This window comes from Cotesia glomerata, linkage group LG4 (genome assembly GCF_020080835.1).
Source record: "Cotesia glomerata isolate CgM1 linkage group LG4, MPM_Cglom_v2.3, whole genome shotgun sequence".
In the NCBI taxonomy this organism is placed as follows: domain Eukaryota; kingdom Metazoa; phylum Arthropoda; class Insecta; order Hymenoptera; family Braconidae; genus Cotesia; species Cotesia glomerata.
In genome coordinates this window covers 12,535,115-12,556,104 of record NC_058161.1, presented here as the reverse complement: position 1 = coordinate 12,556,104, position 20,990 = coordinate 12,535,115, and the positions used below count along the sequence as shown (strand labels likewise).

At 34.2% G+C, this 20,990-nt stretch overlaps 1 protein-coding gene across 2 annotated transcripts in view; it reads right to left on the bottom strand.

The window, feature by feature from the left end:
- Nucleotides 1–878: 878 nt before the first annotated feature.
- Nucleotides 879–20,990, bottom strand: part of LOC123263494 (protein artichoke-like) — a 54,918-nt gene continuing 34,806 nt past the window's right edge. The window contains exons 2-5 of one of the 2 annotated variants that reach the window (XM_044726303.1): nucleotides 7,912–8,262; nucleotides 3,771–6,866; nucleotides 3,355–3,710; nucleotides 879–3,290 (exon numbers count right to left, since the gene is read on the bottom strand). In XM_044726303.1, coding sequence (XP_044582238.1) covers nucleotides 2,634–3,290; nucleotides 3,355–3,710; nucleotides 3,771–6,866; nucleotides 7,912–8,203 — 4,401 coding nt within the window. In that variant the 5' untranslated portion in view covers nucleotides 8,204–8,262 and the 3' untranslated portion in view covers nucleotides 879–2,633. Of the gene's footprint in view, nucleotides 3,291–3,354; nucleotides 3,711–3,770; nucleotides 6,867–7,911; nucleotides 8,323–20,990 lie in introns of those variants that run through there. The other variant, XM_044726302.1, reaches the window with a different exon arrangement.

Here is a 20,990-nt window from a genome sequence, read left to right as displayed (position 1 = left end):
TGATCTTATATCTTTAAAAATGTCAATACTTCTCAAGATACAAGGTCATTTCTAAATAACTGACATTTTTAAAGATATAGGCTCATCCTGATGTTACAGTCATCAAGACTTTCAATTTGAGTACCCACATGCATTTTTGATATATTTTTCATATATACATATATATAACATATATAAATATATAAAATATATGAAAAATTGATGTGGGTACTCAAATGAAAGGTCTCGATGAGTGTAATGTCAAGATGACTTTATTTCTTTAAAAATGTCATTAGTTTGCAAGATACAAGGTCATTTTTTAATTACACTTATTAAATATTGAAAAATCTTTTTATCAGTGTATTGCCGGTAGATTCTTCAAAAATCAACTTTAAATCCTAAAATAAAAAAAAAATCGTATTTAAAAAAAAGTTACAATAGTTTATTATTTTAATTACATTACATATTATTTTTTTTTATAAATTATACATACATACTCAATTAATTAATATATTTATACATTTTTCTATTCATCACATATTTTTCACATACTTACACATTAATTTGTTTTATATATATATAACAATATAAATAATTGAATAAGAGAGCAAAATATTGGAATAACTAGGCCAGCTCCCCCCTTCCCCCCACCCCCCACCCTACCCACTAGCAACCCACACATTTACATTAAAATGTTCCCCACTTAGATTAAAATATTTAATACTCGCAACCTGTTACAAACCGCTAAACAGTTGTTATCGGTCGGCCACAATCACTACAAAATTTATTATTCAAATTCACACCGCACACCTTTTTTAAAACTTAAAATTTAATAATAAAATTTAAATAAATATTTACGCTAAAAATATTTATAAAAAATTTTTATATTTGTTTTTCAATTTAACTATAAAAAATTTGGAACACTTAGTTTTTATTCTCACTAAAAAAACATTATGGCGCCCAGTGTTCATTCATTTTATTTTATATTTTATTATTATTGCCCGTTTGTGATTAATTTTTATTTTTACGACCCCCCAACAAGTCTTTTCAAGATATTTTACAAAATATTTTGATATTTTTAACCTTTAAGGTTGCCCATTTTACCCCCTAAGGGCACCCAAGTCGTCAATACTGCCCGTGTCTGCTAATTTACGACACCTACCAACTAAATTTGGCGCCCAACAACTGATTTTTAGGATCTGACGTCAGATTATGACGTCTAGCAACGAAATTCTGACCCAAAATTTTCTCAATTGGCGCCCAGTTTCATGTATAAATCATATTTTGTCAGATTACGACGTCTAGCACCGAAATTTTGACCTAAATCTTGCCTATTCAACGTCCAGTACAATATTAACGTCAGATTTGGACGTCTAACATCGTAAATGTTCATAATTACGTCATTTTTCTTCAGATTTGGATGTCTGACAACGATTCTATTGAACAGAACCTTAAAAATTTAGCGTCAAATTAGTGAATCTTGCAATTTTCGTGAGATTTGAACGTCTGTTATCGATTCTATTGAATAAAACGTCAAAAACTGACGTCAGATTAGTAAAAATTGCAATTTTTACTAGATTATGACGTCTAGCACCGAAATTTTGGCCTAAATCTTGCCTATTCAAAGTAAAGTTCAAATTTGACGTCAGATTTGAACTCTGTTAGTGATTCTATTGATTTAAAAGTCAAAAACTAGCGTCAGATTAGTAAAAATTGCAATTTTCATTAGATTATGACATCTATCACCGAAATTTTGGCCTAAATCTTGCCTATTTAACGTCCAGTACAATATAAGCGTCAGATTTGGACGTCTAACATCTTAAATGTTCATAATTCCGTCACTTTTCATCAGGTTTAGACTTCTGTTATCAATTCTATTGACTAAAACGTCATAAACTAGCGTCAGATTAGTAAAACTTGCTATTTTCGTCAGATTATAACGTCGCACATCAAACCTAGTCTTCAATACTTCAGTTAATTGGCACCCGAATCAATAGTCCGTCAGATTATAATGTCTAGCACCAAAACATTGACCTAAATATTGTCTAGTTGACGTCAAGTCTATTGTTTACGTCATATTTCATCAGATTTAACGTCTGGCAGCGAACCTATTCACTCAAACTTTAAGAACTCGCGTCAGATTATTAAAACTCGCAATTATTACGAGATTATGACGTCGTGCATCGAATCTAGTTTTCAAAATTTCACTTAATTGGCACCCGGAGCAACAATAACGTCAAAGTATATAAGATAATATCGTCTAGCTCGATTATTTGACTAAATCTGACTTGGACGTCTAGCACCGAAATAAGTTTTAAGCTACCAAAGCTTAGAAAAACGTCAGATTATGCCGTATGGCTCGCAATTCGACAAAATCTGACGCTGCTTTTCATCAGATTTAGCCGTCTAGCACCGAAAAAAGTTTTAAGCTACCAAATTTTGGAACGACGTCAGATTTGACAACCAACTGGACGCCAACTGGTTCCACGGTAGCTTAATCTTGCGACGTACCCTAAATAAATTGGTCAATATTCCCCATTCAGCCTAACTAACATAAAATCTGGAGGGCAACGTGATTTGTGATGATGGTCCCGGATTTAAACGTTGGTGACGTCAGTCCTGGTGTCTGCCAGCCGGGAACCATTAGCTCGTCGCTATACATTAAGATTAGTAGCACCAGTAACAACGTTGTTAACATACCCGGAATTGTCCTTATTGGTAGCAGTGACGCTCGTCGCAGTGATCGTCGCAGTAACCGCGGTAATATCAGTAGTAACATTACCAGGAGTAACAGCTCTTGCGGCGTCACCACTTTGAATACTGAAGTGTCTATAAGAGATATACTCTGGTGGTACAGGTTGTTGGTCGCGCTTCACCGCCTCTCTCTGTTTTTTGACCTTCAAGTAGCCCAAAACGGAGACGAGGAGTATGAAGACGACGAACCCCATGCAGCACCCGACGATCAGACCCAGTCTTCTGGTCAAGATACTGCTGACGCCGCTAGGATCACTGATAGGTGCTCCATCACTGATCACAACTGCTGAAGGCGCCTCCAGGGTTTTCATCTCCTGGCATTGGCTCACCGTAGAGTCCAGCATCTCTGATGGTAGCGACGTCAGGACGTCGAACAAGATTTCGTCAGAATCGTTGCTATTCTTGGTGATGATCGACGATGATAGTGATGCTGACGATGAGTAGTCTTCTGGTGCCCAATTTCCAAGCCCTCGGATGCAGACCAGGTACCGGGTGTTGGCCAGCAGTTTGGGCAGCCTTAATTGTCTTGCAGTTGGACCCAAAATCTTGCTTCGGATCTGCAACAAATCATCACCATCATCATCATTATCATCATCATCTAAAAAATGATCTAGAACTTACCTCATCAGGCGAATCCAGGTTTCTAAAGACAACCTGATACCCATGAAGCCCAGTATGATTGCGACTCTGCCAAACAATTGAAGCAGAGAAAGGTTGAATATCCTGGGTGCTAATCTTCTGAACCAAAGGAGTTGAGCAGAAAGCATGAGGATCCAATTCCAAGAACACCAACCCTCGAAGCTCTGGTGGCTGCTCACACCTTAGCAATCCTTGGGATTCTCCATCATTGATCATGCCTCGACGTACATTGCTCCCAGCTACAACCTCCCTGGTTTCCTCACCAACAACCAGCTTCTGGTGATCTCTGAGCCACTCCCACAGCTCCTGGGACTCGCATCCACAATGCAGGGGGTTTTCTACAATCAAACCAATGATAAAATCTAACAAAGGCAACCTAGAATATTGAAGAAACTTACCTTCGGCTCTAAGAGTCCTAATCTGGGTCTCCAAAGGCCTGAGCGCGCTCAGCGGCAGGTTTGCTAGGTAATTCCGGCTGAGGTCCAGCAGCTGTAGCTTCTTCATCATCTTGAAAGCATCACTGCTGATCCTGGACACCCAATTCCCATGGAGGTGTAGTTCTTCTAGATTTGCAAGGTACCGGAAGGTGTTACCACCAATGTGGGTGATCTGGTTGAAGGACAGGTCTAGAACCTGCAGACTTTTGGAGTCAGCTGGGAAGTCTTCGAGTTCCTTCAACCTGTTCCGGGTCAGGTTTAACAATTTAAGGTGTTCTAGACCTCTGAGTCGTTCTTGAGGCAGTAGTTCTAATTCATTGACGCTGAGGTCTAGAGTTACCAACATTGGCAGCTTCTTGAAGGCTCCTTGAGCAATTCGGGCGACTGCGTTGGCTGTTACGAAAAGATGGAGCAGGACTGGAAACGCGTCGAAATCCTGGCTGGTGATGATCGTCAGGTTTGTCCTTGAGATGTGGATCTCCTGCAATGCGGGGTAGTGAGTTTCTAAGGAAGGAAACTCGTGGACCCTGGTCAGTGGATTGCTGGTCATATTCAGCCAATTTAGGTTTGGGATGTTGCGTTCTCCTAAAGCTACGCTTGGAATTTGCCGGAATTTGTTGCCAGCTAGCTCAATCTTTCTCAATTGGACAGAGTGGATGAAAAAATTCTCCGGGAGGGCTGTTAAGTGGTTGTAGCTCAGGTCAATGGATATTAACCTTGAGAAGTTCGCCGTAGCGAATCCAGACAACGTCATAATCCGGTTGTTTCTTAAATCTAGCTCTCTTAGGTTCGTTAGTCCACTAAGACGCGTTGCGTCTACGTGAGAAATAACATTGTGAGCAAGCGACAAGAATTCTATCGACGTCGCATTGAGGAATACTTCATAAGGAGGCTCCTGGAACCGGTTCCCATCAAGCTTTACTTCTCTGAGCGACTCCAAACCTAGGAACAAGCTTCCAGGAAGGGACCTAAGTAAATTGGTGCCTAGCAAAAGCTTCACCAAGTTCTTGTTCTTGGCAAACAGTTCAGGAGGCATTCGATGTATCGACGTAGACTCCATAGCCAGCTGCTGCAACGACGGCAACCCGTCCAGAGACTCACCATTGACTTGGGAGAAGTTGTTGTTGGAGATTTTAAGCACTCTAAGCCCCGGAATGTCCAGGCGATCTAGCGCATTCGCAGTAAGGTGATTGTACTCTAAATTTAGCTCGTACAAATTGTTCAAACCTCTGAACGCACCTGATTCTATCAAGCTCACAGAACAGTTCCGGAGGTTCAGAGTTCTGATTGGCAGCCCTTCCTGGAAGATCATTGAATGCAAGACATTCAGGTGGTTGTTTGCAAGATCCAGGATCCTCAACCTTTTCAGGGCTGTTAGCGCAAACGGGTCGAACTTCCTCAGTCCGTTGTCTTGGAGGTACAATTCTTCTAATTCATGAAGTTCTGAGAACGTCTTGACGGTGACATGGCTCAGGCGGTTCATACTAAGTTCCAGGAACTTCAGGGCCTGCATCGGTTGGAAGGTAGTGTCTTCAATCCTGGAGATTGAATTGTTGGTAAGGTAAAGCCTTTCTACCAACAAGAGATCACGGAATAGAGGAGCTTGGAGCCTGGTGAGCCTATTGTGGCCCAGCCACATAATCCTAACCGAAGATTGTCCTCTTAAAGAGTCATTATGGAGGACTCCTAGCCCATTATTATCCAACTGGATAGATATAAGCGAGCTTCCAGGCCTGTCGTCTTCAATTCTATCATCTGAAACTTGGAAAATATCTCCTAAGACTGCCAAAAGGTTCCCTTGGAGGTTAACATGCTGGAGGCTGTGGAGGGTCTTCAAAGCTCCAGTTTCCATGTCAGTGATCGCGTTGTTCTGGAGGTGGAGCTCCTGGAGTTCAGGAAGGGGAGCGAAAACTCCCCTTTTGACCTCTGTAATCTGGTTATCTTGCAGCCTGAGCTCCCGAAGGTGCTTAGTACGCCCAAAAGTCCCAACTTCTAGTTCCCGGATGTTGTTTTCGTCTAATGACAAGGTCAGGAGGTTCTCAGTGTGCTGAAGGAAGTCCTTGGGGAGTTTACTGATGAAGTTAGCAGTGAGGTGAAGTTGGGTCAGCTGCTTCAAGCTTGCCAGGCTTCGGGAATCAACCTTCCTGATGGCGTTGTGCTGGAGGTAGATCACCTGAAGATTTCCGCTTCCTGCAAAAGTATCCGCTGACATCTCCAGGATGTTGTTGTCTGCCAGGAAGAGTTCCTTTAGTTCAGGCAGCCTGGAGAAGACTCCGTGGATGTAGTGGATGTGGTTGTGGCTTAAATCAATCGACCTGAGCTTCTGGTTCGCTCTGAAGGTAGCTATATCCAGGAAAACTATCTTGTTGTGAGAAATGTCGATGGATTCTAGGTCTATTAAGGAAATAAAGGCGTCTTTATCAACCAGCTCAACTGCGTTTAAGTAAAGCGAGAGTGTTCGTAACAAAGGACAGCAACGGAAGCAGTTCAGCGGGATCTTGTCGAAGTTGTTGCTGCTGAGGTCCAAGAAGTTCAAGGCGTCTAATCTTGAGTAGCCGTCTTCAGGAAGCTGCGAAACTTCGTTCCAGGACAGTCGGAGGGACACCAGGTGCTCTAGGTTCCTCAGAGCGGTCATAGGAAAGATCCTGATCTTGTTCTCAGCTAGGTCAAGGTCAGTTAAGGAAGCTTCCAGGCCTGAGAACGCGTGCTCAGCTATCTTCTGAATTTGGTTGCCTTTTAGGTTCAGCTTCTGGAGGGACAGCTTGGTGAAGGAGTGAGCTGGCAGGTCGTGGATGTGGTTAGACTCTAAATCCAAGGTTGTCAGCTGGGTTAAGCTTGCCAGGGCCTTGTGTGGAACCTGTTGCAGCCGTGCTGAAACTAATCCTAGAGAAGTGAGCGAGTTGTTGAATTTAGTGAAGGAATCTTCGGCAACTTCTCGGATACTTGAGTGCGAAATCTGGAGGTGCCTGATTTGAGTTCCGGAGGGAAAGATGCTGGGCTTCAGCTCGTCTACTTTCCGGTCTAATTCGTAGATGCTCAGAGACTGGACCACGGCTTCTGGAACAGAAATTGGGAATAGGGTTTGTTGATTATAAGAAGGTGTTATCGATCAGAGTGGAGTAGCTGAGTGAAAAGTATATCGGGTGGCTTTAGTGGTTTCTGTGGCTTGTGGTTTGGCTTTAAGGAACCCAGGAGGGGTTCGTGTGGGTTTTATAAGCTTTGAAGATAGAATTCCATGTGACCCAACGTCCTTTGAGTTCACATTTTTAACCTTTTTGTTTTAAGGATATTTAAATAAAAGTTGTACTTGTGATGATAGAGATAAGCGAGGATGATTGACGTCTGCTTTACCTTTTTTATTCTCTAATACGTCCATAAATAAAATTACCATAATTCCTATAACTCGTAGCTTTTCCAGGATTATCATATCAAAAATAAAAAATCATTTTAAATGTGTATCTCATAATCCGCTTATCATTAAACAGCTTTACTATCGTTTTTAACACCGCAAATATTGATCCTAAAAAGCTGACCACCCAAAAAAGGTACTTTTTACAAAAACTATTATAACTCAGCTTTTACAAACTCTAAAAAATTTTTAAAACACTTTAGAAGATAGGGAAAATCCTCACCTTTTCAGAAAACTTGCCCCCGATTCGTTAAAAAATTTTCCCTAAAAAATTACAGCCAAAAACATAGCGCCCAAAATTAGCACAATTTTCCCCAATATACTTCCTGACCCATCTAACCCCGTTAACTTAATAATATCAACTCGGGACCTTGAAATACGTCTTCTAGAACCTTAAGCTTTCTAAAAAACTTTGTCCCGAGTCGCTAAAAAATTTTCCCGCGAAATTATAGCCTAAAACGTAGCGCCCAAAATTAGCACAATTTTCCCCAATGTACTTCCCGGCCCATCTAACCCCGTTAACTTAAGAATCTTGACTCGTGACTCAAAACTACGTCTTTTGGGGTCTTCAAGCTTTCCAACGAGCCGTAGTTCATCTCGATATCTCAATTACAGCCCGAGATTAAGGAGTTCCTGCAATGACTCATCAACCCTAGATGCTGCTAAAACTTGTTTTTTCCAATTTAAACTCACCTTTGGGGCTCGTAAGAGTTGCTACTGCAGTCAAGGCGGCTCTCAGTGAATTCTCCGTGGCTCCGTTGCATTCTAAAAATAGGCCGTCTTCGAAATTGTAGCAAGGACAGCCGGGAATAAGCTCTGGAGACGGACACTGGGTAGTTCCAATTGCACTTTTAGCGGCTTCTTTTGGCGACATTGCTGCCAGGATTATTATAAAACAATAACCAAAGTTGAAAGGATTTTTCCATAGTACTGTTGTATTAACATGACTCTTTCGTCTGGTTCGTGGCCAAGTTGTCCACATCATCGTCGTTTTTTTGGCCCCAATTGCATCCTCAACGGATTAGTCACACATCCATTTCGGACCTGGAAAAATCCAATAATAAAAAAAAAAGGTTAGATAAAATCTGATCTAATCCGATAAAAATACGCGAGGATTATTTCTAGCTGGGATTAGTTAGCGCTCTACCCCTTTCTCTTTTTCCCGCCAATTCTTCTTCCATAAAATGGAATCATAGAAAGGTTCCAAGCGAGTTATTGTGGAATTATTGTGAGCTTAGAGTTAAATTCAAGTTGGGATCAGTGTGTCATATATAACAAATTGCACGTATGTATAGTATATGTGTATGGTTTGTAGATTGTGGACATCAATAGAAATACCCCGCCAATCAACTGGCACTTGAATTCCACAATCAAATTATATTTAACGTACCTGGGTCCAACGTTTCCCTAATGCACATAGGGGCTTTGTGTTGAAAGCAGATTTAATCTCAGCGGTCATGCCAACAACTCTATCCGCTATTCTATATACCCCACATATAATTAAGCTTTGATTTTAATTTTGTTTTTGTTCCTCAGCAATTTTGTGTAATTAGAGAATTCAATTTCTCTGGATAGTCATTTTCAGATGAGCTTTTTGTTTTACACGAGGGATTATTAACAATGCTGAAATTATCTGGGTATTTCATTTTTAGTACAAAGGATAAATTTTTTTTTACATTCCGTCAATCCGCTTTGCGCGAAAAATTGATAAGGGAAAATTAGCAATCTTGATAAAATTTTTGCTATATTAAATAATGACTTTTGTTAATTTGCACTGTACTTTCTTAACTATTGACGTTTTTAAAGATATAAGCTCATTTAAAAGCTTGATCTTTAAGCTTTTTTTTTCATTTGTTAAAAAATTTTTCTGATAATTGGTACCCAAGTTACAGAGCTTTTAAAAGTAAAATCAAAAATTCCTTCAATAGCTTGGTCAATTTTTGGAAAATTTTAGGAGCTTTGAAAAGTGTCTTAAAATTTTTTTATCAAGACAAGCTTAATGATATCTGAAAGCTAGTTCTTCAAGCTTTATTTTTCATTTTTTTAAAAAATTTTCCCATAATTATAACCCAAGTTACATACCTCTGAAAATTAAGATAAAAAATTCCTTCAATAGCTTGATCAATTTTTGGAAAATTTTAGGACCTTTGAAAACCGTCTTAAAAATTTTTTATCATAACGAGCTAGATGCCAGCTGAAAACTTAATTTTCAAGCTTCATTTTCCATTTTCAAACAAAATTTTCCAATAATTAGAACACAAGTTACTCAGCTTTGAAAATGAAGATAAAAAATTCCTTTAATATCTTGGTCAAATTTTGGAAAATTTTAGAAGCTCTGAAAATTGTCTGAAAAATTTTTTATTGAAACAAACTTGGTATCATCTGAAAGCTTATTCTTTAAGCTTTATTTTCCATTTTTAAAAAATTTTTCCGAAAATTCAAAACCCAAGTTAAAAAACTTTGAAAAAATAAATCCGAAATTCTTTTAACGGGTTACTTAATTTTTGGAAAATTCAAGGAGCTTTGAAAAGTGTCTTAAAAATATTTTATCAAAACAAGCTTGATACCATCTGAAAGCTTGTTCTTCAAGCTTCATTCTCCCACCCAAAAAAGTTTTTCACCCCCTCTCTTTTCCAAGTTATACAGCCTCGAAATTCCTTGATAACCTTAGCGTTGGGCGCCATTTCAATAATTTGGCGGCATTAACTTAAAAATTCCGCGGAATTTAAATACAGGGTGGCAGCCGGGGTGTATACTGGTTTTGTTTAAAATCTCATTGTTCTGTATGCCATTTTACAAAGCTTCATAGGTCGCGACTGCAAAGAAACGAAGAAAACCCGGAGTGTGGAAGAGGAAGGAGGGGGAGAAGAAGGGGAGGGGTGAACTGGCGTACGGGCATTTGCATTCTCATTACCATCGTCTGCGTTATTCAAATAGCCCGAACTATAACTGTGACCTCCCCTTTCTCTCTTCCCGCTATTTTTTTCCATACGTACAAATTCGCGATAGTTTGTCGACTTTAGCGCACAGATTTAATGCATGAAAACAACTTCCGAGTCTGAAAACTTTTTAATAAATATGCACACGTTGTATAATGCTCTTTGTAAGACGAGGGCTCAGTGTTCCTCAGAATCGTTGAATAATCCTCGGGTAATTACCCTTCGACATATTTCAATATTGGGGGTGTGCAATTTCTTTAATCACATAAATATTGTTATTTACCAATTCTGCAAAGTCTAGCCAATGATATGCAACTCAATTTTCCAAAAAATATTCCAGGATGGCTGAGATTTTTATGGATTAATCTATATTATTAAACGAGTAAATAATATTTTGTAACCGTACATAATTAAGAAATGACCTTGTATTTTGTGAACTATTGACATTTTTAAAGATATAAGCTCATTCCGATGTTACACTCATCAAAAGCTTTCATTTAAATACCCACATCAATTTTTCATATATATTATCATATGATCTGTAACTTGAGTTCTAATTATCGGAAAAATTTTTTGAAAAGGGAAAATAAAGCTTGAAGAGCAAGCTTTCAAATGGCACCAAGTTTGTTTCGATAAAAAAATTTTAAGCCACTTTTCAAAGCTTCTAAAATTTTCCAAAAATTACGCAAGCTAATAAAAGAATTATTTATCTTCATTTTCAAAGCTGTGTAACTTGGGTTCTAATTATCGGAAAATTTTTTTTGAAAATGGAAAATGAAGCTTGAAGAATAAGCTTTTAGATGGTACCAAGTTTGTTTGAATTAAAAATTTTTAAGACAGTTTGCAAAGCTTCTGAAATTTTCCAAAAATTAATCAAGGTATTAAAGGAATTTCTTATAATAATTTTCAAAGCTCTGTAACTTTTTTTCTAATTATCGGAAAAATTTTTTAAAAAATGAAAAATGAAGCTTAAAGAACAAGCTTTCAGTAGCAAGTTTCATCTAATAAAAAATTTTTTAGTTATTTTTCAGAGGCTCTAAATTAAAAATTCCTTTTTTTTTAAGCATGACCAGCCATTATCTAATTAAATAATTTCCACCTGAGTAATCTAGAACACTGGTTTTGTAGTTTGAGGAATGAGGCTTGAAGAATCGATAATTAAAGTAATTATGAAAAGTAGTAATAATAATTAGGGGCCATAAAAGCGGTAACTATTTAAAAAGAAATTTATCGAGGGATTCCTTGGCAGTAAGTTAGCGGCTTATCTATAGAAACGGCTCGCGTATCACCGCTTTTTTAAAATTTATTGCCCTCCTTAGCCTGGGTAGGGTAGTTTAACAAACGCAGCAAACGTCGATACGTGAATACTCAGCTCGAATTTAGGTACGTACCTAGAAAGTGCTTAAACAACTCGAGTATACATCTCATGCACACACGTAAGTAACTTCCGCTTCCTTCTTATGCCGCTTCCGCTTTGATCCACGATTTGAAGCCACCCATACATCTTCTACCCTCTCTTTCTTCCTCCCACCTCCTCGCCATAACTATTACCATTACGCGACTGAATTTTTCGAATCGGGAAAAAGTTGAGCAAAAAGCCTCCGATCTCAGGCTAGAACAAAAACTAGTACCAGCGCTGTTGCGTGAGGGACTTCCGTGCTTGAAGAACTTGCTCCTACTCGGCTTCGTCTTGCTATAAAATATATCCTGACTGTAATTTTCAGGACTTTTATTTCAAAATTCTTGCTTAAGATGATGACAGAAGCCCTGAAAAGTATCTTGGAAATTTTTTAATTAAACAAATTTGGTGCCATTTTAAAGCTTGTTTTTCAAGCTTTATTTTCCATTTTTTAAAAAATATTTCCAATAGTTAGAACCAAAGTTACAGAGCTTCAAAAATGAAGATATAAAATTCCTTCAATAGCTTGGTCAATTTTTGGAAAATTTTAGGAGCTTTGAAAAGTGTCTTAAAAATTTTTTATCGAAATAAACTTCATACCATCTGAAAGCTTGTTCTTCAAGCTTTATTTTCCATTTTTTAAAAAATTTTTCCGATAATTTGAACTTAAGTTACAAAGCTTTAAAAAAAAAATCCAAAATTCCTTCAATAGCTTGGTCAATTTTTGGAAAATTTTCGAAGCTTTGAAAAGTGTCTTGAAAATTTTTTATCAAAACGAACTCAGTACCATATCAAAGCTTGTGCTTTAAGCTTCATTTTTCATTTTCAAAAAAATTTTTTCGATTATTAGAACCCAAGTTACAGAGCTTTAAAAAGAAAAATCAAAAATTCCTTTAATAGGTTACGCAATTTTTGGAAAATTTTAGAAGCTTTGAAAAGTATCTTAAAAATTTTTTATCCAAAAAATTTTGGCACCATCTGAAAGCTTGTCCTTCAAGCTTTTTTCCCCTCCTTCCAAAAAATTTTTTTCCTCACCTCTTTCCAAGTAATTGTCATCTCAGAATTAAGAAGCTTAACCGCCGTAAAATGGTAGGTAAAAACAGTTCACGATAATGATAATCATGTCACGTATTCATGAGTCATCTTGTTAGAGGAAAATTCAATCCTGGCGTCCAAAATGTCTGACGGTGTAACTAACTTGAAGTTCTTGTTATAGCGAAAGACATGAGTAGACCAAAGAGAGCCGAGGAGTGAAGAGATTTCACCCACCACCCACACCCACCCTTGGATGAAGACAATGGAGACCTGGAGAAGCAAGACGCTTCGACGGACACATCCGGTGAGCTGTATAAACAGGGGGTTGTAAAACGGTCTCATAAACCCTAAAGCACAGTGTTTTACAACCTCGGAGCTATCTCCGAGCAACGGTACCTGAGACGGGATGGAACCTCGATTCCATGTCATGCAACCACATTAGATAAAGCATACATGATACTAAAAAATTCAATCTTTCACAAGAAAAACTATAAAAAATAAAGATATTCATTTTTAGCTTAATTGAATATCGGAAAAGTTGATTGGCAATTTCCCAATCTAGCTGATTGGCTATCTCAGCTAAATTCTCCGTGGGATATTTTTTCACCTCGAAATTGTTGAGGTCACGTGAAACAGCTCGTCAAGACCTTTAAAACGAGTACCCACATGCCTATGTTCCCTCACAGGTCGAAAAAGGTCAGATATGTGACGTCATATGGGATCATATGACGTTATATGGGATCATATGACGTCATATGTGGTCATATGACGTCATGTGATCATATATGACCACAAAAAGCGAATTAGGGCGTGTGGGTACTCATTTCACGCGGAATTTCATCCACAATTCAAATCCACTGTTCATTTTTATCGTAAATTGTACTCACAGAAAATTAAACTTGAGAATTCAGATCAGTGGCGCGAATTAATTCCAAGATGAATATGACAATTGTCCAAGAGAAGAAAGTTGGAATGAATACTTGTCGAAAAGTTTATATTTTAATATTCTCTTATTTCTTAAACGCAGACGGGGACATTTTATTTTATTCAAAACTTTATCATTCATTTCACTGTCATCCGATTGAATTAAAAGTCGGAAACTACCCGGAGTATTGTTATCGTTTATGTCTGCCTTGTCAGTTTAGTGGAAACTTCGAATGGTAAGGTATTTTTTTACTAGGCATGTAAGGACTCTTTTATTATCTTACAACTGTCTTTTCATAGCCAAGATGTCTTATTTTATTTTAAAATGTCTTGTTATTTTTTATGTTGATTTTTGGGGTGTGCAATTTGACCAAGGACATAAATATTGTGATTTTAAGGATCTTCAATGTCTTAACAAGGATATGCAACCCAAAATTTCGAAAAATATTTAAGGATGCCTGATATTTTTAAGGATTACTTTATGGTACTATATGTATAGTAGCCTCTGGGGCTTTTAGAGAATTTTTGGCAATAATTAAGTTAAAAATGTCTTGTAATTTTTTATTAATAAATTTTTTGTTTTTTAAGATTTTTATAGTTGATTTTTGGGGTATGCAATTTTTTCAAGGACATAAATATTGCGATTTTTACATTCTTCAAAGTCTTGACAAGGATATGCAACCCGAAATTAAAAAAAATATTTAAGGATGCCTAATATTTTTAAGGATTAATTTTTGGTACTATATAGAAGCCTCTGGTGGCATTTAAAAAAATTTTGCGATAATTAAGTTAAAAATGTTTTGTAATTTTTTATTACTAAATTTTTTATTTTTTTAAGATTTTTAAAAAGGATTTTTGGGGTGTGCAATTTATGCAAAAAAATAAATATTTCGATTTTTAGGTTCTTTAAGATCTTGACAAGGATATGCAACCGTAAATTTAGAAAAATATCAAAGGATGCTTGATATTTTTAAGGATTACTTTTTGGTAACATATAGGACGCTCCGGTGGCTTCTAGAGAATTTTTGCGATAATTTGGTAAAAAATACGTGTGTGAGCAGAAAAAAAGGGAGAATCACTTAAGATAATGACATTAAATAAAACTGAAGCGTGAAACATGTTAAAATAATTACATAAGAAAATTATTTAATTACTTAATGTTACTTAACTAAATTAAGAATAAAATATTTTATTACTCAACCGAAAAAATAACCAGATACTTTAATCAAAGATATTTACACAGTTTCATATATATTATTATTATTACAGACAAATCCAATAATTTTTCGTAATAAGTTTTGAAGTAAAAGTGAAATCGATAGTTGAAGCGGAAGTGGGAGCCCTTACAAATTCTCGTTAAAAGTTTCGAGAAGTTTATATTTTGTATATACACTCGTACTTATACCGATAATGATACTCTAAAAAAAAAAAGCCAAATTTCGAATGATAATTTCCTTTTTTTCCCCACTACCACCCACTTCCCCTCACTTTCTTGGCAATTAAATTACACAATTTAGAGAACGCTGTCACGTAACAAAAAGTTTTACCTAAAGTTCTTTTTATTCTTCACAGAGTCTCTTATATAATAATAAAACCCCTTCTAACTCATAAAATTAAATTACGTATACTAACTACTGATGCTTGACCAGAAACTTTAAAAGTTACGAGTTTTGAATATAAAATTATTTATTTAATTACTATATTTTGTATTTTTCTTTAGAAATTAAATTAGAAAAAGAAAATATCGAAAACTGCAATATTATAGTTGTTTTTTATGAGTTTAGTGACCCAATTAACCCCAGATCCGTTAAAAAACTTCAGAGAGTACTAAAAGCACTAAAATAAAGAATCTAAGCTTTGGTTAACGAAAATCGTCTGATAACATCCGGAAATATAGTCATTTTTTACAACAAATTAATTTTTCTCCCCTGACCATCTTACCCCAGGGTCCTCAGAATCGCCTGAAATTTTGTAAGGACCTAGGAGCAGTTGATATAAGTTTATTTACAAAGTTGCGTCGAAATCGGCCAAGTAGTTTCTGAGATATCGCCATTTCAAATTGAAGTATTATTAAACTTATAAGTCGCGGGTTCGAATCCCGGCAAAGTATTTTTTTTTCATACCACCCGGATACTTTCTATTTATATTTATATTTCCCTATAAAAACTTTATTTTTTATGATTTTAGTGAGTTTTTTAGTGACCCAACTTACCCCGGATCCCTAAAAAACTTCATAAAGTACTAAAAGCACTAAAGTAAAGAATTTAAGCTTTGGTTGACGAAAATCGGTCGATAATATCCGGAATTACAGTAATTTTTTACAAAAAATTAATTTTTTTCCCCTGACCATCTTACCCCAAGGTCCTCAGAATCGCCTGAAATTTTGTAAGGATCTAGGGGCAGTTAATATACGTTCATTTACAAAGTTGCGTCGAAATCGGCCGAGTAGTTTCTGAGATATCGCCATTTCAAATTTAAGTATTATTAAACTTATAAGTCGCGGGTTCGAATACCGGAAAAGTTTTTTTTTTTTTTTTTTCCCCAGAATACTTTCTATTTATATTAATATTTTCCCATAAAAACCACGTCCATAAAAAAAGTTTCAAACTAATATCCGAAAAAAACTAACTGAAGCATCCTCAAGTTAGCGACGGACATGACATGAATACACCCAGCATACCCAGTACCCAGTACAGTACTCAAGGTATCTTCTGTATCTATACACCGAGTGCCAAAGTGTTGAGTGTTGAGTGTGGAGCCAAAAGTACACACAGGAAACTCATTAAAAGCATGTTAGTGCTTAGAGAACCGGCGTAGAGTGATCGTTGAGTATCGGGTAAAATTTATCGTAGCGTACCCGCTACCCGCGATATTTACAAGGAAACTACCAGTGCGGATATTACTGCTTGTACGTCAGGTTATTGATGTTCTCACTAAATATTTATGATTTAGCTCCTTCGTCCCCTCTTATTACAATTTTTTATTATTTTATTTTTTTTTATCTTAAGGAACTTATCTAGTCGTGGAAAGTAATTTTATTTATTGTATTTATTTTATCAGTGTAAATAAATTGTTTTTCAATTTAAATCTGTTGATATATTATTAATCAATATATTGGCTTTAGATAAGTGTAATTATATCTAGGTCAGGAATTTTATTTATTTACTTATTTATTTAGTAAATTCTAGAATATTATCTATAAATTTTATAGTAAGATGTTAAATATCTGAATTAAAAAATTAATTATAAAGTAGATTTAAATTAATTAGATACTATTAATGAAATAAGATCTGCAGTCAGTTGATTTTAGGAAATTAATTTATTTAATTGCAATTAGTATAAAAGAATTTATGACTTGAAAATTAATTATTTTTGAATAATTAAGAGAGTAAGAAAATTTATTAATTGAAATTTGGATTAAATTTACTAAGAAATTTGTGAATTATAAATAAATAAAATTTAAATAATGAATTTTGTTGAATTGAACTGTACTTTTTTAAATATTGATGATTTTTAAGATATAAGCTCATTTTGATGGTACACTTATTAAAAGCTTTCATTTGAGCACCCACATGCATTTTTGATATATTTTTCATATATACCTATATATAATATATATTTTAAAGACATAAGCTCATCCTGATGTTATACTCATCAAGAGCTTTTATTTGAGTACCCACATGCATTTTTGATATATTTTCCATATATACATATATGTGATATATATAATATATATAAAATATATGAAAAATTGATGTGGGTATTCAAATGAAAGGTCTCGATGAGTGTAATATCAGGGTGAGCTTACATCTTTAAAAATGTCAATAATTTATAAATTATATTATATTTTGTCAACTTATCATATTTTTTAAGATATAAGCTCATTCTGATGTTACATTTATCAAGAGCTTTCATTTGAATACCCACATGCATTTTTGATATATTATTCATATATACATATATATAATATATATAAATATATAAAATATATGAAAAATTGATGTGGGTATTCGAATGAAAGGTCTCGATGAGTTTAATATCAGGGTGAGCTTATATCTTTAAAAATGTCAATAATTTTGTGGAGACCCAGGAGCAGTTAATATACATTTATTTACAAAGTTGCGTCAAAATCAGCTGAGTAATTTCCGAGATATTGCCATTTTTAATTTTTATTATTAAACTTATGAGTCGCGGGTTCGAATCTCGGCAAAGTTTTTTTTTTTTTTTTTTTTTTTCCCCAACAGACCGCTCTGTAAAATTGATTATAAAATAATAAACTTATTTTCCTAATGAATGAACAAAAGTAAATTAATAAGTAAAAGAAAATAATTTTTCGGAAAATAAAAAGTTATTTATCCCAACGTTTTTGTATACTCCAAAAAAAAAAATTAAAACAAAGAATAAAAAAGAGCGTGGATAAGTGAAGTTGTAATTAAAATGGGCCACTGGCTTCCATCTGAAAAAAACGTTCACCCTCATTTCTTTAATTCTTTCTTCCTTCCTACCTTTTTATTACTTTGTTATTATTATTATTATAACTCCGTTCTTTTATATATATTATTTATATTTATTACACAGACGTGTTACTCTCTCTGTACACGCATGCATCTGCTCCAGCTCATTAACATATTTAATTAAATATAAATTTTAAAAAAATAAATTAATTAAGCCTTCAGTGTGACCAGAATATTAATTTTTTTTTTTTTGGAATTCTTTTTTTTTTAAGCGCTAAAAAAATTTTTTAACTAAATTTTTAAGGTGTCATTTAAAAGCTTGTCTATTTTAAATTAAAAAAAAAAAATTTTATTTTGTAATTATTAATTTATCAATATATATTCATACGGTCGAACGTGCTCGGACTAAAAGAAAGGATTTATAAAAAAAATGCCCCGTCGTTTTATCTGACGTTCAGCGATTTGAATAGACAAACAAAGCATATTCTTTGGGGTATTTTTTAGTCTGTTTTTTTATTTTTTTTTTTTTTTATTTAAAGCTCACTTAGACCGACAAAGGAAAGGCAAGCGTGAAAAGTATGATTTATTCGTGATCCCAAAGCGTCCTGGTGTGATTTATATGCAGAATCCTAAAGTAGTTGAATTGAAAAATAACTTTTAAAGTTTTATAAAAATAAAACTAAAGAATAATTATAATATTTTTTTTTTTTAATTTTTATTGATAATCACAGATTTTTATTTAAATAATTAATTTTTTGTAAAAACTGACTGTAATTCCGGATATTATCGACCGATTTTCGTCAACCAAAGCTTAAATTCTTTATTTTAGTACTTTTAGTACTCTATGAAGTTTTTTAAGGATCCGGGGTAAGTTGGGTCACTAAAAAACTCACTAAAATCATAAAAAATAAAGTTTCTATAGGGAAATATAAATATAAATAGAAAGGATCTGGGTGGTATGAAAAAAAAATACTTTGCCGGGATTCGAACCCGCGACTCGTAAGTTTAATAATACTTAAAATTGAAATGGCGATATCTCAGAAACTACTTGGCCGATTTCGACGCAACTTTGTAAATAAACGTATATTAACTGTCTCTAGGTCATTACAAAATTTCAGGCGATTCTGAGGACCCTGGGGTAAGATGGTCAGGAGAAAAAAATTAATTTTTTGTAAAAAATGACTGTTTCCGGATATTATCGACCGATTTTCGTCAACCAAAGCTCAAATTCTTTATTTCAGTGCTTTTACTACTCTACGAAGTTTTTTAAGGATCCGGGGTAAGTTGGGTCACTAAAAAACTCACTAAAATTATAAAAAACTAAGTTTTTATGAAAAAAAATAGCGTAAATAATTCTGACATCCACGTTTTATTTACAGTGGAGTTTATTGTCGCACTTTCATCTCCAGACTCTAGACCAGAGGCTCCACAGGGTTCAATAGTTAACTCAACTGGACGTTGTTTTATTTTTTCGAAACATTTCATACCGCTGTCAGCCGCCACTGACACTCATCTCAAGTCAAACACACACGGATTAAATATTACACATACTCCGACTGTGTCAGGTCTTTTTTTCCGCAAAAAGGAAAAAATAGAAAACGGGGAATTATAATAATAATATAAAACAAATTTTCATAAATCAACTCCTTATTTAAAGATTCAACTTGTGAATTTTACAAGAATATTTCTCTGGAATAATTCAGAGGGTAAAAATTAAATAAAATACATTAATTTCCTAGAAATAATTTAATGTCAAATGCTAAGTGATGAATTTTTATCAGATCCGATAAACTTATTATTGTAATAAATTATTTATCATAAACTTCTTGGGTAAGTTAATGCCTTTTCCGCGTGTCCTCTATTTTGCAGGCGTGTAAACCATGAATCGTTTGCGTGCTTATAATATTTATCCATTAATCATAATGAAAACTCGATGTTAGCCTTTTTACTATCGTCCATAATTACTCTTATCATTGTTATTATATTTAATTACTGGCTTTATGATTATTATTAAATTGCATTACTCTGTAAGACTATTCAAATTCAGTGCATTAATTTTTTTTACTTGTAATATTCATAAATTACTTTTATAGTTTAATCTTTTGTGATTTTATTATATTTTATTATTAATTATTATTTTATTAATTATTATTATTAATTAATTAATTATTATTATTAATTAATTAATTATTATTATTAATTAATCAATTAATTATTATTATTAATTATTATTTTATTATATATTATTATATTTTATTATTAATTTATAAGTTTAAAAATTAAAAAAAAAAATATTTTTAAATATTTGAATTTCCCGGGTAATTAATGACGTCATTAGAATTTCTAAGTGGCGCCATCTCACGGCAAAATTTAGAAACATCAATTTTGGCACTATCAATTTTTTTTTAAATAAAAAGATACATACGTTTTATTAAATATATTTAATTCGGTATTTTAGAATCTTTAATGCTAATGACGTCATTAGAATTGTTAAGTGGCGCCACTGCACGGCAAAATGAAGAAATACTAATTTTGACGCTGTCAGTTTTAAATACAAAAAAATACAGTTGTTTTATTAAATATATTTAATTAAATGTTTTAGAATTTTCAATGCTAGTGACGTCATTAGAATTGTTAAGTGGCGCCATCGCGCGGAAAAATTCAAAAACATTAATTTTGGCGCTCATTTTAAAAACAAAAATATGCAGCTGTTATACCAAATAAAGGTTAAAATTAATTCTTAATCAGAGATATTTCAATAAAAATTGCTCTAATCAATTTAGTTAATTTTAATTGATTCAATTAATTTTTAAATTTAATAAAATTCACCTGAAAAATTAAATAAAAAATATTTTTTTTTATTCTCCCGGGTAATTTTAAAATTTAAAATTAATCTTCAGTTTTATTGCCGTCATTAGAATTCTTAAGTAGCGCCACCACGTGGCTAAATTTAGAACCATTAATTTTAACATCAAAATATTTTTTAAACCAAAAAATATACATCCATTCTACCAAAAAACC